Raw genomic sequence first — 18,511 nt, 5'->3', positions numbered from 1 at the left:
CGTTACGTGCACCTTACTAGATGGCCCGTGCCATATGGCTGACATCGATTGAAGCCTAGTCGACACCGGCCAAGTACAGTCAATTTTGAAAAACAAAAAGAGTAAATGAAAAATGGGTTGACATTTTACACACCCTAGTGGGCCCCATGACATGGACAACTTGGACAATTCATTCCCCAAGTGATAAAGAGTGTATTCTCTTACTCCCCACAGGACAACAACCAACGACTACATATATGTGCTCCCCAGTGAGTCACAATTCAACCAAGCACTAGAAGATTTAAAAAGTGGATGAAATCCATAACCTTATAAGGAATCATAGCCCTTATAGCAATCAACACCTCTATGCCCGTACAATTACACTAAGCAACGATTAAGTCAATCCCCAATGAGGATACTGATGAAACATTCAAGCAGCCCATGCAATGACAACTTTTACAATTCAATCAGTCCAAGCAATAACGATGTGTAGAACCCAAGCATCCTAAGCAACGACAACGTGACATACACGATTGGTGTAGAAAATAAAGAAAATGCTATTATCGATGTTGAATCTGTGTCACATTCTCCTAAGAATCAACTTCAAACTGCAGCTGTTACCCCTCCAACAACAACTACTGACGGTACTTCTATTGCAACTTCTCTTGACATAGTAAGCATGGAAAATCAGTTTCCAATTATGGTCTCTCTAATTCACTTGAACGTTAAGTTTTAATTTTTATTTTTTCCTCTGTTACTTTTCCCTCATTTTTATATCAATTATCATCTAGGGCCAAAGGTTGAACTAAATGTCTTTTTCCCGCTAATAAGATTTGTTCCAATAGGTCTTTAGTTTCAATGGACTAATATCTTTTGTCTTATTTTATTATATTTAATGGTATTGCATCCATGAAGTTTTCTATATGTCTAGTTAACATGGAAAATTTTCAGCTTCAGGTGTATTTGAGAACCACTATGATCGAACAAATGGTGCAAGTGGGAAGCTTGTTAGCAGACTTTTCAAGATCTTGGATTATATATCATAGACATGTTCTAAGTTGTAGTCATGCATGAATCTCTATTGCTTGGTCCATCAATTCTATTAGCAATAAAGAGAGGTAGTGGGGTCCTTTACCATTTAAAAAGTAGTAATTAGACTTAATTATCTTATAAAATAAAACAAAATGGCTCCCCCCCCCCCCTATTTTTCATACATAATCAAATTTGATGTGAACTAATAAGCATTTTGGGTGAATCAATTGATAATCTTTTGTTGGGAGAGAAGTCCCACATCAGGTTTTTGGGTGAAAATCTACAGCTTTTCTATAGATCTTTTTGATCACTTTAACTGTGAAAACTATGCTTTTAGTTAGAACATGGCTAGGATTTGTCACAACCCACATTTACTAAGGCACTGGAAAGTGACAAAGACACATACTGATGTCCTAACCAACCATCCAGGATCATAATGCAGTACTTTGACATTCACAATTAATAACAAGATTATTAAATTACAGAGTAATGGAATAAAATATAACTGTACTTACAATTTTGTATACCAGTGATCTTAATGATATCATATACCATTTTACATATATATATAAAAAAATAACAAAACAACAAAAAAAAGCTGAAGTACCATATTGTCCTCATCAAGGTGCACCATAAGCACAATCATCACAGGTGAAGTTGGGATTATGCTCCTCAACCTCTAGAATCCACCAGTCATCAGCTATTGGTGTAGACATCTCACATGTACCCCCATCAAGCTGCATGTATCAACATCAAAAAGAAAACAACAATGTGGGACAAGCTTCACTGAGCCAATGAGGGGTGGGCAGCATGTAAGTATATATAATAAAAAAAATGAAAATAATGCTTAACCCATTCTCAATAAATAAAAATGTGGTGCATGGAGTACATTTTATTTGATAATCTATACAACAAAATTAAGTTTGAAGATATAAGTGCTACTGCTGTTACACCCTTGCCCTAATCCGGTCTAATTTGAAATATTGTGACAGGCCTCGAATCAGAGATCGGAAGTACGACCAGGTTTTGGCTCACGGTAGCACATTTCTGAAGGGGTAGAGATGACCCCACATGTTCGTGCAATGCATGACTATCTAACTGGAGGGGATTCATACCTTCTGATCCCAGAAGGTAAGTGACCCAACTTCCCACACTTGATTTTCGGCTTGCATCATAACTGTCAAAAAGCCTTGGGCATGTCCGAGGGCAACTATGGGACATGTAAGACCAACCATGGGACAGCAACAATCTATGGGATAGCAAGCTGTCAAGACAGCAACAAGCCATCGAAAGCAGCCTGGGCATGAATCCGGCTCAAGTTTATGGGGGTTCCACAGGCTGCTGTCAAGGTTTCGATGCCTGTGGGTCCCGTCACTCGCATCGTAAATGGTTTCAGATGATCCCAAATCATCCTCTACACCTTTCTCTTAATGTAACACCGTATGGACCTAAATGTGCGGGTCCTCATGCCCTGAAACTCGTTTTAACTCTATTGGTTCAAAAGGGGTCCAAACCAAACGGACCCTAAGGCCCAACTTAAGTTATAAGTTGGGAAATAAGGATTCATCTCCTCATTTTCCTTGTGCCCAATGTAGGAGAGGAGAGAAAGAGGAGAGGAAGGAAGAAGAAGAGGGTTGGTGGCCTACCTTGGTGCTGGTTGTCGCCTTGTTGCTGGAATCGTTGCCGAGGTAAGTAGAACCTCCCATGCCCCTCTCTCTCTTCATTTTTACCTAGACAAAGCTAGGTATGGATAGAATCTTGGTGTACACACCATGTTAAGGTTGTTGGATGGGTGTTCTACCCTCCCAGTGTTGTTGTCGAGCTCGAACTAAGCCCGGTGAGCTTTGGTAACATCTAATGACAAAAGACCAACTAGGGTTTCGATCATTTGATCGACGTATCTTCCAAACTGCTCAGTGGAATTGGGATTTTCTTGGCTTGGAATGATGCTAGGAACATCCCCTACAAACTCCAAGGACACAAATCTTACCAATCGGGCCCAAGCCAGAAAGCCCCAAATTGTTGGAATGCCCAATACCTCCCCCGAAAACAGCCCACCGGATCCACTGGGTCTGTTTTCAATGGCATATTTCTGATGGATATGGTGCCTTATGTGCTCTCTATCAACTCCACCAGAAACAAGTCTGATATTTTCAGTGGAAATGCCCTATTTTTTATGGTTGTTTCCAGTGACATTACTATCATTGGGAGACAGTGTTTTTACACTTTGGGGGCAACTTGTGTGGGTCCCTCCCATGTTTCTGATGTGTATTGATGTATGATTCCATTTGTGTCTAGGACAATGACACGCACGTGCCCCGAAGTTAGAATTGATTTGATTGATCGGTGGCCTTACTTAAACCCTAAACCAAACAAAGATCAACAAGATGAGGGATGGATTGTGTTTTTTTTTTAAATGTTTATGTATTATTTAATTGTTCACATGCTTAGAATTATATGTTTAATTGAATTTATTATTTTACGATCATGATATGAATTGTATGAAAATATATAACGAGATCCGGTGTAGCCAAGGTGGTACCGGTACCATGATCTCCATGTGGTTGGATGGGTGTGTGCGTGTAAGACGGAATCCGGGGGGGCCAAGGTGGTACTGGTGCTGTGATTGCCCTATGCATGTTGCATTCATGCATTGATTATGTGCATTAGAGTTAGTTGTAGCCACGGGTTACACTTTGTGGCCAAGGCCTCGCTGGTATTGTGTACCTCGGGACTACATTTGGAAATGGATATTCTTTGTGGCTGAGGTCTTGCCAGTGTTGCGTAGTCCATACTCAACTGCTATTTGCATGCTAGATTAGGTAAACGGTCTCAGGTTATACTTTGTGGCCAAGGTCTTACTGGTATCGTGTACCCGAGACTATATTTGGAGATGGATTACATTTTGTGGCTGAGGTCTCTTCGATGTCATGTAATCCATACAAATTGTATCATTATGAAGGCATGTAGTATATATGTGATTAGGTATCACTTCCTATGCTATGCACGCCAATAGGGGTTGAGGTGTTGGATAACCCATTGTGGTATGTTTGATGAGCCTTTCCAAAGTGCCACTCCCACAATACGATGTGATTGTTGCCGGAGGCGAGAACCTGTCCGGCATGGCCAATGTGTTACCGATGTCGTGACTACTAGGAGGGGTTTATCAGGGATTTGCTAAGGCTCTGTACTGTAACGATCTAAAAAATGGGTTCTGATGTTTTTTTATTTTTTTGAAACAGAAATAAGGTAAAACCTGTATGGAAAGCCCGGTTCAATTTCTTGTTTTTTTGAAATGAACCGGACACTTATGAGACTTTTGAATCCATTTTTTGGAGCATAAAATACTTGCTTTTCACTTTTAGAATTCATTCTAAGCAAAAGGCGCCAAAACAGGTATCACTTATAAGTTATGAGGGGTAATTTGGGAAATTACCCTCAAAACATAACTTTGTTATGTTTCAAAACCCTAACCCCATTTTCGTTGCAGGAGGCGAGAGGCGAGAAGGAGACGCGAGGCAAGAAGGAGGCGAGAGGCGAGAGGCGAGCAGCTCTACCATCTTCGATCTACCATCTTCAAGGTAAACGACTCTCTCTCTTTTTCTTTCTCGTTCTCTTTCTCTTTCTCTTTCTCTCACTCTCGTTCCCTTTCTTTCTTGATCTCTTCTCCCTCCTCCTCTGTGCCAACGGAAGGATCTTCAGGAGGCTGTTTCTCCATTTCCCACTAGTGTTGTTGTGTAAGAAATGCTTTCAGTTATTAGACTCCCTCGATCTGTTTATGTACTTTGCATCTAGTTGTATCGGACCAGAGTTTGTTTGTTTATTTGTTCGCTTTTCTCATTATGAATTCAGTTTGTGTGTTGTGTTCTTGCTAAAATAGTATTGCCTTACTTTTATAGACTTCTATTGCATTTTGTTCATTCGGGATGATGTCAATGATCAAAGTATTAAGATGAACTTACCCTAAGAGCTTATAACTTTCAAGCAGACTGTATATATCACTTTGGGTCTTAAAAATCAGGTTACATGGGTTGCTCTTGAACACTTTTGTGTTTTCTTTCCACCCACATATGGCAAAATGTAACACAAGGCTATTTTCATAGTTTGAAAACAAGGAGAGTTGCTCATTTCGTAGAGTAAGCAGAGTTATAGAGGAAACCCATGAGATCAATCTATCCTGAGCAGTTAACATTTTGAGCAAAGACAACCAAGAAATTAAACTACGTCTGAGAATATGTGGAAGAGGGAACAACACAAAGGGGAGCCCAACTCACTTTTTTTCTGGGGAACTCTGTTTTCAAATGTTTGTGGGCTTTCCCATGTAATGAATCAAAGGAAGGATCAAGCCTATCCTGAACTGAACTTGAAGGATTGGGCTGGAATTTCCACGGATCCAAATGGTCAAGAGAGTGTTGTACATGAGATTATGGACCAGTCCAAAAAGTGAGAATATCACTTTTGACATAAGAGACAACCTTATGTCTCCTTTTCTTTACTCCTCTTTGTTTCCTTGATTCTTTGTTGCTCGGTACAAATTTTAATCATTCTTATTTGTATTCAAAACCTCATTGAAGGCCTTTAAAAGCCCTGTGTGAGTAAGGTCATAGGGGTTTCATAGATTAAGGGTTGGGGTGCCTTGGTGAAAATCAGTGTTTTCAATTTGGATTTTAAATTCATGTTCTTTTTTTTTTGGTAAAATAGTGAGAAAATGTCAACTTCAAAACAAGCAGTTAATGAGACTGCAAAATGGAGCCAAGCAAATGTAGACACCCTTATTTTTCTGATGGTAGAGGAAGTTAAGAAAGGAAATAGGACTACTTCGACTTTTAATAAAGCTGGTTGGAACAACATTGCCAATAACTTCAAAGAAAAAACTGGGGTCAACTATGCCATTATACAGTTGAAGAACAAAGTGAACAAACTGAGGCAGGATTATAGTCAGTTTAAGAAGCTATTGGAGACAACTGGTTTTGGTTGGGATACTGCTTCAAGAACTTGTACTGTTGATGATGAATCCATCTGGGAATCGCATATTAAGGTATGCTCAATTTGTATTTAATTTGAGTATTTTGAAATGCCAGGATATATCAATTTAAGTATTTGATTATGCGTATTTTTTATTTATTAGGATAACCCTACTTGGGCACGATTTAAGAATCATGGACTACCACAATGGCCAGAACTATGTATGGTATTTGGTGATACATATGCAGACGGCGAAGGAAGTGGGACTCAAATAACCATGTTGGAAACTTTGGGGGCCGATGATGATAGGAATATGATTGAATCTTGTGATGAGTCAAGTTCCGCTGATGAAGTTACTCCATTAGGTGACACTCAAACTGAAGCAGTGGAAAAAAGACCAGCTACTAAGCATAGGCATGATAGGACTCCAAATACGAAAAGGAGGAGGAGCAAGTCTAATGATTGGTCAATGGCATTCAAGGCAATTCAAGATATGAGTAAATCAAGGGTAGAACAGGATGCGAGCATGTCCACTGCTTCAACCCAAAATGTGGAATAGATGTACGGGATTACTAGGGCCATGGAGGTGCTTGAGTCAGGATATGAGTTAGATGAAGCACTATACGAGAAAGCACTTCGGAAGTTAATGGCTGACCCGCAATGGAGAGAAGCATTAATTTCATGCCCTCCTCATCGGATGTCAATACTCCTTCGTACCCTTCAGTAGTTTGCTTCTTGAAAAGTTCTTTTAATTAGATAGATTGATAACTCTACTTGGATTGTGCCTTGACCCTACTTTTAACTTTGGTGGTTTGCTATGTTTTTCTTCACTTTTTAAGATGTTATGGATGACTGTGTCTTGACTTTTTTTTATAATTGTAGTATTTGATGTCCTGAATATTTGTTCATTGTACCTTGACACTAATTTTAACTTTGATGGTTTGCTATGTTTTCCTTTATTTTTTTAAAGTGTCTTGAATATTTGTTCCAAATTATGGTTTGATGTGTTTCCATATTTCTAATTTTATATTATAGGAATGGATCAAAGAATGATCGCATCTAGGGAACACATTGAACAAATGGAAAGGGATGACACTGATGCAGAAATCATGATGTGTATGATGTTGTTGATGAAAGCACGTGATTCATTATACACTAGAGAGCCCATACGAGATAGTAAATTGACAGGACCAGAGCGAGTGAGTGAGGTTCTAAACGGACATGTAGACAGATGCTATGAACAGTATAAAATGGAACGCCATGTCTTCCTCAACCTTGAAGCATTAATGCGACAACGTGGTTGGTTGGAAGATAGTCGATATTTAAGAGTGGATGAGCAGTTGGCAATGTTTATATCTATCGTTGGTCACAATGATAGGTATAGAGACATAGCAGAACACTTTCAGCATTCTCTTAACACTATAGGTGAACACTTTAAGAAAGTGTTACGTGCTTTCATACTACTCGGACAAGAGAATATCAAACCTCCAAACTTCAGTCGTTGCCCTAAACAGATTCTTGAAAAACCAAAGCTCTATCCTTTCTTCAAGGTATGTTGCTTATAATTAAAACAATGATTATGTTGTTTTGTGGTTATACGTGATTTAATTTGATGAATATCCATGTATTGGTACTAGGACTGCATTGGCGTGATTGATGGCACTCATGTTAGTGCTTCTGTACCTCTATCCAAACAAATACCGTACAGAGGAAGGAAATGAGATACAACCTGGAATGTTATGTGTGCATGTGACCTTGACATGAAATTCACTTCTGTGTACGCTGGTTGGGAGGGTTCTGTAAATGATTGTCGAGTATTCAATGAGGCATTGAATAACCCTAAATTTGAATTTCCTCATCCTCCACCTGGTACATTATAAATCTTAACCTCACAAGTTGATTATACTCTATTTTACATATTGTGTTGATTCATTACTTTTCACTTTACGGGCTAGGTAAATATTTTGTGGTTGATTCTGGTTATCCATCTACTACTGGGTTCTTGACGCCATTCAAAGGACAAAGATACCATCTAAATGATTATAGGAATAGACGTCCAAGGACAGCAGTAGAGCTATTTAATAATAGACACTTTTCTGTTAGGAATGTCATAGAGCGCAGTTTTGGTTCTTTGAAGAAGCCCTTTCCAATTCTCAACAAAATGCCATGTTTTCCACTGAACACCCAAACATGCATCGTCATTGCTTGTTGTGCACTTCACAACTTCATTCGGGAGGAAGAAATTGTAGACAATAATTTTAAGGAGTTTGGTGAAAATTGTTGGAATGAGGAGCCTGAAGAAATTCAAGATTATGTACCACTGGCTCACATTAGTATAAGCTTAGCAGAAAGAAGAAGACAGATGGATGATCTTAGGAAAAAGATTGCAAATGAGTTAGCTGTTAAAGCCAGAATGGCTCAAATTACATGATTACATTTTGATGATTGGATTTAAATTTTGAAGTAGTGGGACATGTTTTGCAGTTAAGAATTAAGTTGGAAGACCTAATTAGATACTTTAAGAATTATGTCAATGCTTGAATTTATTCTTGTTCATCCTTTTATGTTATTATGATAGATCATATTTTTGTTGAAACATTTCATATTTCATATGGCAAAGAAACACGGCCAAATATTTTATATTTGAAGTGAACACCATGTTGTTGATATGGAGATATTCTTATTTGTCTCATTCAACTTAAGTTATTTGGGTAATAATGATTTTCATAACTTAGAATTTATTAAAAAACCAGTGACTATCCTTAGATTTTATTTAAAAATCACAACTTTGACACCCATGGTGAAGATGGCACTTTATGTAAATATTGGTTTCTAACAGAAACGATTCTGTTAAGTACGAACCATACATGTTTCTGTTTCTTTCAGGTTACAAAATCAATTTTTTTTTTGTGATTACCATACAACATTTAAGATGCAGAATCACTCCAAAAAAATAGAAATGCAGAAAAGTGTGCTAGCCCCAAAATCATGTTAAAAAAACAGAATCGTTACAGTACAGAGCCTAAGTGACCCATGGATGCATACGGGGACCGGTAGGCTTCTAATCAAGGCTAGGGTTTGTATCACTACGTAGTCAATGTCATTTCCGTGATGAGGGATGCAGCCTAATGCACCGTAGTAGCATTTACCAAACTTAGTTTGTATTGTTAGGTGGATAATAAAAAAATGAACCGCATCACGAGCATCATGGACTATGTGTTTAATTTCCATAATCATGCATCATAAATTATTACTGCTATTATCTTGCTTGGATGTGCTTGCCCACCCCTCACTGAGTGAGTTGGAAAGCTCACCCCATGTATACACCATTTTTTTGATGATGATGCAGGTACTGTGGGGCCAATGGCAGGTGACCCAGTATTTTCTGGATCAGAGTATAGTGTGAGCGACTGGTGGATGCAAAAGTGGAGGAGCATGATCAGGACTGTGCTCGCGATCACTGTGCTTACGCCACACCGTGAGATTGTACATCATCTTTCGATACTTTTGGATATAGTTGTGGATTGTATATTTTCTTGAGATTATATTATATGTCATGGATGAATGTAAAAAAATAACTCGATTTATTGCTATTATATTACCATTAGATGTTTCCCCATTTTATTTATAATTCCTCTACTATACTCTGATTCCGCTGCTTATGTTGGTTTGTGTTGTGAGATTACAAAAAAGTTAAGGAACTGCTATCAGAGATCCTGGTAGATTGGTAAGACAGGTATGTGTCCTACTCATACCTTCGGTATTTTTGATTGTTGGGTCTGCTGGGAGTGGGGTGTGACAGCTATGGTATCAGAGCGCAATACTCTGCCTATACTCACAATCTCAGCCAAACCATGATTTTAGAGAAATTAGGATTAAATAAAAATCTCAAGACAACAGTGATAAAAATTTGCATAATTAGTAAACAGGTATAGGTGTTAAAGCCGTTTTATTATAATAGAGAATTTGAATACACAGCTTAAACCTCTATAAGAGACATAAATTACTGAAAGCAGAAAATCCTAGCTAGCCTAAGTTTAGAAAATTAAACAACTGAAGCAAATGACATAATGTGTAAGTTCAACTAAACCTAAAAACATCAAGCTCAAATAAAGACATAAAAAGGGAAATCCTAAAAACTACAGTGGCGAACATGCCACTACTCTTGCTACTGCTGCTGTTAGTTCTATCCTCGGCCCTGAGCCTAGTTCGGACCATGCATTCCTAGATGAGGCATCGGGATACCCATATGGAAGACCATCGCCTGTATCTATGTCTCTAGGGAGGCCACTCTATTATCCAAAAGACAATAGGTGTTGTCCACGCTCTCGAGGCGGCGATCCATGCTCCTCATCAGTGACATAGTGGTATCCAGATGGGCCATAACATCATTGAGATCATAAGGCCTCGCACCGCTAGTGCTCTGAGATGCCGCCATAGAACCCATAGCCTAGGGATCAGGTGGTGGAACCCCACCAGCCCCAACAGCTTCACCTCCTGCACCACCAACATCACCGGCACTGCCACCCTCTACCTCCATAGGCTGTTGACCTTCTCCTAGAATAGGAGTCACCTCTTGTATATCTATGGTCATCTTCCTCAGAGAATCATAGTTGAAGTCTGTGACCACTTCACCCAAGCGTGCCTTACCATCCAAGTCCACCCCAAAGTGGTAGAAGATGTCAGTCAATATCCTCCTGTAAAGAGAAGCAACTCTATGCCAAATTCAGCAAGTGCGAGTTCTGGTTGTCACAATACGCCACATTGTTTCAGCCAAGGGTATAGAGGTTGACCCAAGAAAAGTGAAGGCAATTCTAGAATGGGACTCCCAAGAGTGTGGAGGATATACGTAGTTTTTTGGGATTGGCCAGATACTACAGGAGGTTTATCGAGAACTTCTCCCGCATTGCTACTCCGATGACCCAACTCACATGGAAGGGTGTAAAATTTGAGTGGTCTGATGCTTGTGAGAATAGCTTCAAGGATCTAAGGTAAAAGTTGGTATCAACTCCATTTTGACTATTCTGACTAGTACAGGTGGTATGGTTGTTTATAGTGACACCTCCAAACTGGGATTGGGTTGTGTATTGATGCAGTACGGGAAAGTCATTGCTTATGCATCTCGTTAGTTGAAGGATTATGAGAAGAACTATCCAAACCATGATTTGGAGTTGACAGCCATGATTTTTGTATTGAAAATCTGGAGACACTACCTGTTTGGTGAGAAGAGTGAGATCTTCAGTGACCATAAAAGCCTATAGTACTTCTTTACCCAAAAGGAACTCAACATGAGACAGAGGCGTTGGTTAGAGCTGATGAAGGATTATGATTGTACCTAACAATCATAATCCCAGCCACTGACTCTTGCATCATTGACCACCAATGAGTATCTCCTAAAGGAGGCTAAGAAACTAGACTTGGAGGTATTAGTAGAGGGTGTCACCATGTCACTATCAGCATTGGTGGTACAACCTAGTCTGGTGGATAGGATCACTGCAGCTCAGGTTACTGATGCAGAGTTGCAGAAGCTGATAGCAGAATGCCAGGAAGGAACCCAAAAGGACCCAGATTTCTCTGTGAGTGAAAGCGGGATTCTCAAGTTCAAATGAAGGTTGTGTGTGCCCAGTGATGGTGATTTGAGAGACATATTTTTGAGAGAGGCACATAGCTCTCCATACTCTATTCACCCCGATAGCACTAAAATGTACAAGAACCTCAAAGGCTCCTAATGGTGGAAAGGAATGAAGAATGATATGGCCACACATGTGTCCAAATGCCTCACATGCCAGCAAGTCAAGGTTGAGAGGCAGAGGCCTCATGGGTTATTACAGTCCCTACCTATTTCGGAGTGAAAATGGGAGAATATTACTATGGATTTCGTCATAGGCCTATCCCGTACGTAGAAGGGTATAGATGCCATTTGGGTAGTTGTGGATCGCTTGACTCAGGCAGCTCACTTTATCCCAGTCAAGATGAAATTTTCTATGGATAAGTTGGCCAAGTTGTATGTCGATAACATCATCAGGCTGCATGGTGTACTAGTTAGTATCATCTCTAATCGAGATCCCAGGTTCACTTCCAAGTTCTAGACCTGTGTGCAGAAGGCCATGGGCACACAGTTGGCTTTTAGCACTGCCTTTCACCCTCAATATGATGGAAATTCGGAGAGGACTATTCAGACATTGGAGGACCTACTCTGAGCATGTGCCTTGGATATGAGTTATAGTTGGGATGAGCACATTTAACTTATTGAGTTCTCCTACAACAACTGTTATCAGGCCACCATCGGAATGTCCCCATTCGAGGCACAGTATGGTAGGAAGTGCCGAACTCCACTCTATTGGGATGAAGTTGGTGAGCGGCATCTTTTGGATCCAGACTTGATACGGGCTACCAATGAGAAGGTGAATGTGATCAGAGAAAGGATCAAGGCAGCTCAGTCCAGGCAGAAAAGCTATGCAAATGTTAGGAGGAAACATTTGGAGTTTGGTGTTGGAGACAAGGTCTTCTTACGGATCTCCCTAGTTAAAGGTGTGATGCGGTTCGACAAGAAGGGAAAGCTTAGTCCAAGGTTTATATGACCATATGATGTACTGGAGAGGATCAGACTAATAGCTTACCGGATAGCCTTACCACCAGAGTTGGAAGGTACACATGATGTCTTCCATATATCTATGTTGAGGAAGTACATTTCTGACTCGACTCACGTTGAGTTGGATGAGGACTTTGCCTATGTGGAGTATCCGATGACGATTTTTGATTGGAAGGACCATGTTCTTTGCCATGTTCTTTGCAACCGCACCATTTCCTTCATCAAGTTGAAATAGATGAACCACCCCAAACAAGAAGCATCCTGGGAGCGTGAAGATGAAATGATGAAGCAGTATCCTGGATTGTTTAATTTGCTAGGTACGTTCAATTTTGAGGACAAAATTCTTGTAAGGTGGGGGGGATGTTACACCTGTGCCCTAATCCGATCTAAATTGGACTATTGTGACAGGCCTCGGATTGGAGATCGAAAGTACAACCAGGTTTTGGCTCGTCGCTGCACATTGCTGAAGGGGTAGAGATGACCCCACATGTTCAAGTATTGCATGCCTATCTAACTAGAGGGGATTCATATCTTCTGATCCTAGACTGTAAGTGACCCAACTCCCCACACTTGATTTCCAGCACACATCATAATTACCACAAAGCCATGGGCATGTCCAAGGGCAACCACCTATGCGAGACCAACCATGGGACAAAAAGCTATCAAGACAGCCTTGACCACCAAAAACAAGCCATCAAAAGCAGCCTGGGTATGAATCCGGTGCCAATTTTCGATGGGTCCATAGGTTGTTGTCGAGGTTCCAATGCCCGTGGGTCCTACCACTCCCATCGTAAATGGTTCTGGATGATCCCAAATCATCCTCCACACCTTCCTCTTGATGTGAACACCTAATGGACCTAAATGTGCGTGTCCTCATGCCCCGAAACTCATTTTAACCCGAATGGTTCAAAAGGGGTCCAAACCAAATGGACCTTAAGGCCCAACTTAAGTTATAAGTTGGGAAATGAGGATTCATTTCCTCATTTCCCTTATGCCCAATGTAGGAGAGGAGAGAAAGAGGAGAGGAAGGAAGAAGAAGAGGGTTGGAGGCCTACCTTGGTGTCGGCTGCTACCTTGTTACCGAAGATAAGTACAACCTCCCATACCACTCTCTCTCTTAATTTTGACCTAGACAAAGCGAGGTATGGATAGAATCTTAGTGTACACACCATGTTAAGGTTGTAGGTGGGTGTTCTACCCTCCCAGTGTTGTTTCTAAGCTCGAACCAAGCCTGGTGAGCTCCGGCAACATGTAATGCCAAAAGACCAACTAGGATTTTGACCGTTCGATCGATGTATCTCCCAAATGGCTCAGAGGAATTGGGATTTTCTTGGCATAAAATAATGGTAGGAATATCCCCTACAAACTCCAAGGAATAAATTCTGGCAATCAGGCCCGAGCTAGAAAACCCCAAATTGTTGGACTGCCCTGTTTCTCCACTGGAAACAGTCCACCGGATCCACTGGGTCTGTTTTCGGTGGCATATTTTTGGGGGACATGGAGCCTTATGTGCTCTCTATCATCTCCACTGGAAATAGGGCTGATATTTCTGGTTGAAATGCCCTGTTTCTGGTGGTTGTTTCCGGTGACATTATAGTCAATGGGAGACAGTGTCTGTACACTTTAGGGGTGACCTGTGTGGGTCCCTTCTGATGTTTTCGATGCGTATTGATGTACGATTCCATTTGTGTCTAGGGCAGTGATGTGCACATGCCCCGAAGTCAGAATTGATTTGATTGATCGGTGCCTTACTTGAACCCTAAACGAAACAAATATCAACAAGGTGAGGGATGGATTGTGTTTATTTTTTAAAATGTTTATTAATTATTTAATTGCTCACATGCTTAGAATTATATATTTAATTGAAATTATCATTTTACGATCATGATATGAATTGTATGGAAATGTATGATGGGATCCGGTGTGGCCGAGGTGGTACTGGTACCATGATCTCCATATGTTTGGATGGGTGTGTGTGTGTGAGATAAAGTCCAACATGGCCGATGTGGTATCGGTACCATGTTGCCGTATGCATGTTACATTCATACATTGATTATGTGCTAGAGTTAGTTGTAGTCGCAGATTACACTTTGTGGCCAAGGTCTCACTTGTATTGTGTACCCTGGGACTATATTTGGAAATTGATACGCTTTGTGGCCGAGTTCTTGCCAGTGTTGCATAGTCCATACTCGACTGTTATTTGCATGCTAGATTAGGTAAACGGTCTCGGGTTACACTTTGTGGCCAAGGACTCTCTGGTATCATGTACCTGGGACTATATTTGGAGATGGATTACACTTTGTGGCCGAGGTCTCTTCGGTATCGTGTAATCCATACTGACTGTATCATTACGAAGACATGTAGTATATATGTGTTTAAGTATCACTACCTATACTACGCACCCTTGCCAACAGGGATTGAAGTGTTGGATAACCCATTGTGGTATGTTTGATGAGCCTTACAAATCTCTTACAGACAGAGAGGCGCCTTTGCAATCTTTTTAGAGGTAGAAAGACAACTTCCTCTTTTTAAGACAAGAGAATCCTTACAATCCTAAGTGCAATCTAGAATTGTAAAAATAGAAATAAATAAGAAGTAGTGGAATGAGAGGAATACCTCAAGTGTGGTGTAAATGATAAGAATGAGAGATGAATGATGCACCTTTTGTAAAGTTCTCTCTTATGACTTTGACTTGCACAGGAGAGAGTGGAAGAGTTGATTGAGACTTGAGCCTTTTGTTGGGATTAGAGTAATCGAACAACTCAAGGTGGATAGAATAATCTTAATGACTCTTGAATGCTTACAATAATGCTCTTAATACTCTTTCTTAATTCATATTTAATTAAGAGTGATTTGGGTATTTATAGGTGAGCTTAGTGAAGCATTTTAGGTAGGAAATCAGGCTTTAATGGTCGTATTCTGGGACCATTGGTCGACTGCCATCAGTAGTCGATCGACCGAAAAGAGCCATTGAGGTCAAAAACTAGCTGTCAGAGCTTTTCCAGGGAGGCACCGGTCGACTGGGACTTTCTACCGGTCGATCGGCTGTGGTCTCGGATAGTTCTGGTCGACTGAAGTTTCCATCCGTTAATGTTTTGACCATAACTTTTTGATCCTTCCATAGGGAAGATTTCCCTTTTGAAGTCTATCACCATGGATAATCATGGTTTTGAGCAGAATGTAAGGAAGGTTGATGCTCACAGTCTTGCAAACACAGTAGGTGAGATAAGTATGAAATGGGGAGATTTCATCTCTATGACCACTCTTTGGTAGGATATTTTAGGAGATAATGAGATTTATAATCTTCCCTCTATCGGTAATTTCCTTAGACTTAATCTTGTGAGTATTAGCATATTCCTTCATGATGCTAGAGTACACACAGTCAACATCCATGAATTGTTCTATATAGGTCGGGTTGGTAGTATTTGAGTTCCCCTGCCACAGAGATGTCTAGGATTTCTCCTAATATCAGAATGTCTATATTTATAGGAACTCCCTTAACATAGGAAAGGACTAGAAGGTTGTCACCTTCACCAGAGAAAGTAAGGTTGCAAAAGAACATTTTGACAAGGTGGGCATAACAGTTGAACTCTAGTTTGAGAATGTTGCCCCATCCCAAAGCATCAAATAGGTCTTTGATGTCATACCTGGATAAAGAGTCAGAATTGATGGTTCTACCTTGCTTATGTGTCGAGAGATGTAGAGATCCCATGATTCTTGAGCAATGGAGGAGGAGAACCAGATATCTTTGTCAGAGGCCTTCTTTTTTCCCTTCTGAGCTACCGTCTTCTTGGCTCTGTGGGGGCGGTGAGAGTCCATGATGATGAAGGGCATACATCTCTTCTGAGCAAGAGAAGAGATGCAAGGGTTTTTGAGAGGGAAGGGAGAGGATCTTGAGAGATCTAGGTTAGAAATTGGTTCTAAGCTAGGGTTTTGGGAGAGGAATAGTCGAAATAGGGTTTTAGGCTAAAAGGGGTTTTTTAAATGAGACACAGTGGTTCAAAAAATCGATTTTAAAGGAGTTCAGAATCGATTTTTCGGCAGCGCCAGTCGATCGGTAGATTGTGGAGGTCGACCGGTAATCCTTTCAGTCAGAGGCGGTTGATCGAAAGATTTGAGGCCATCGGTCGGAATACTCCAAAATTTCCTGAAAACCTAGAAAATTGTGAATTTTGAAAAGGTTTTTCAAGTCTGGGCTTTTGGAATAAATATCCATGAAAGAATGTTTATTCATTCAACCAAATGGGTTGCAAATGCCAAGTTCCTTCCTTAGGAAGCTAAAACGCTCTTCACCTAGTGGTTTAGTGAATATATCTACGAGTTATTTCTCTGTTTTAATGTATTACAGAGAAACATCACCATTTTGAATGGTGTCTCATAGAAAGTGGTGTCGAATATCAATGTGCTTCGCCCTTGAGTGTAAAGTGGGATTTTTACTCAAGTTTATGGCACTGGTGTCATCGCACATGATTGGGCAAGATTCGAAACTCACTCCAAGACCTTGGAGAGTTTGCTTCATCCAAAGGATTTGGGCACAACATCTACCAGCTGCAACATATTCGGCTTCGGTGGTAGATAGAGCAACGGAGTTTTATTTCTTGCTAAACCAAGATACGAGGCAAGATCCGCGAAAGTGATAGGTACCACTGGTACTTTTTCTGTCGATATGGTAGCCTACAAAGTCAGTATCTGAAAAGTTGACCAAGTCAAGGGGTTGGTTTTTGGGGTACCATAACCCAATCACATATGCTTTTCAAATATTTAAAAATTCTTTTTACAACTGTGAGGTGAGATTTCTTAGGATCAGCTTGAAACTGAGCACATGCACATACACTGTACATGATGTCAGGTCTACTTGCCATTAAATATAGAACGCTCCTAATCATGCCTCTATATCTAGTTACATCCTCAGAAGTGCCATCCTCATCCTTGGTTAGTTTCAAGGATGAGCTCATCGGAGTGTCTGAAGATTTTTTACTGTTAATGTCAAATTTCTTTAGCAGCTCCTTGGTATACATGCTTTGGTTTATGAAAATTCTATTATCAGTTTGTTTTATTTGAAGTCCAAGGAAGAAATTTAACTCTTTCATCATACTCATTTCAAATTCATTACTCATCTTGCTACTGAAATTAGTACACATTTTCTCGTTGGTTGAGCCAATGATGATATCATCTACATAGATTTGAACAATGAGTATGTCATTCTTCAAGTTCTTCACGAACAGGGTTATGTCAATCCTCCCCCTTGAGAAGCCACTTTCTATCAAGTAAGTATTTAATCTCTCATACCAAGCTCTAGGGGCTTGTTTGAGGCCATACAGGGCTTTCTCAAGTTTATAGACATGGTTTGAAAACTTAGGGTCTTCAAAACCAGGGGGTTGAGCTATATATACCTCTTCTTAAATGTATCCATTCAAGAAAGCACTTTTGACACCTTTTGATATAGTTTAAAGTCCTTATGGCATGCAAAAGCTAGTAGCATTCTAATGGACTCTAACTTTGCTACTAGTGCATAGGTTTCATCATAGTCTATTCCCTCTTTCTATTTATACAAACATAGATATTGTTTTTCCTAGACTCTTTTAGTATTGAATTATCATTTGCATCTTTAATGCAACAATGGGAGACATTAAATTCTACTTTGTATCCAATGCTACATAACTGACTTACACTTAGAAGATTATAATTCAGATTTTTCACAAAGTAAACATTTGAGATTGAAATACCTCCAAGTCTTATTTTTCCAATACTAGCAATTTTTCCTTTACTGTCATATCCAAAGGAGACCTATCCTCCGTCGTAGTCCCGTAAGCTTGAGAATAGGTTCTTGTTGGATGTCATATGTTTGGAGCATCCACTATCGATTCTGGTATTTAAGGATTTAAGGTTTAGGATTTAAGGTTTAGGGTTTAGGGTTTAGGGTTTGGGATATAAGGTTTAGGG

The 18,511-nt window shown here is 40.1% G+C and overlaps 2 protein-coding genes across 2 annotated transcripts; both read left to right on the top strand.

The window, feature by feature from the left end:
• The first annotated feature begins 4,452 nt into the window (after positions 1-4,452).
• Positions 4,453-6,865, top strand: LOC122065805 (uncharacterized protein At2g29880-like). The gene is made up of 4 exons (XM_042629654.1): positions 4,453-4,592; positions 5,713-6,049; positions 6,140-6,390; positions 6,859-6,865. Exons 1-4 carry the CDS (start codon positions 4,468-4,470, stop codon positions 6,863-6,865), a joined length of 720 nt encoding a protein of 239 aa, XP_042485588.1. The 5' UTR covers positions 4,453-4,467.
• On the top strand, positions 6,256-8,030 carry LOC122065803. Its single transcript, XM_042629653.1, has 3 exons — positions 6,256-7,526; positions 7,614-7,845; positions 7,932-8,030. Exons 1-2 carry the CDS (start codon positions 7,014-7,016, stop codon positions 7,695-7,697), a joined length of 597 nt encoding a protein of 198 aa, XP_042485587.1. The 5' UTR covers positions 6,256-7,013; the 3' UTR covers positions 7,698-7,845; positions 7,932-8,030.
• Positions 8,031-18,511: the final 10,481 nt, after the last annotated feature.

Source organism: Macadamia integrifolia, unplaced genomic scaffold (assembly GCF_013358625.1).
Source record: "Macadamia integrifolia cultivar HAES 741 unplaced genomic scaffold, SCU_Mint_v3 scaffold2121, whole genome shotgun sequence".
Lineage (NCBI taxonomy): Eukaryota > Viridiplantae > Streptophyta > Magnoliopsida > Proteales > Proteaceae > Macadamia > Macadamia integrifolia.
The sequence above is the reverse complement of the archived record's forward strand: the minus strand, read 5'-3'. Positions and strand labels throughout refer to the sequence as shown.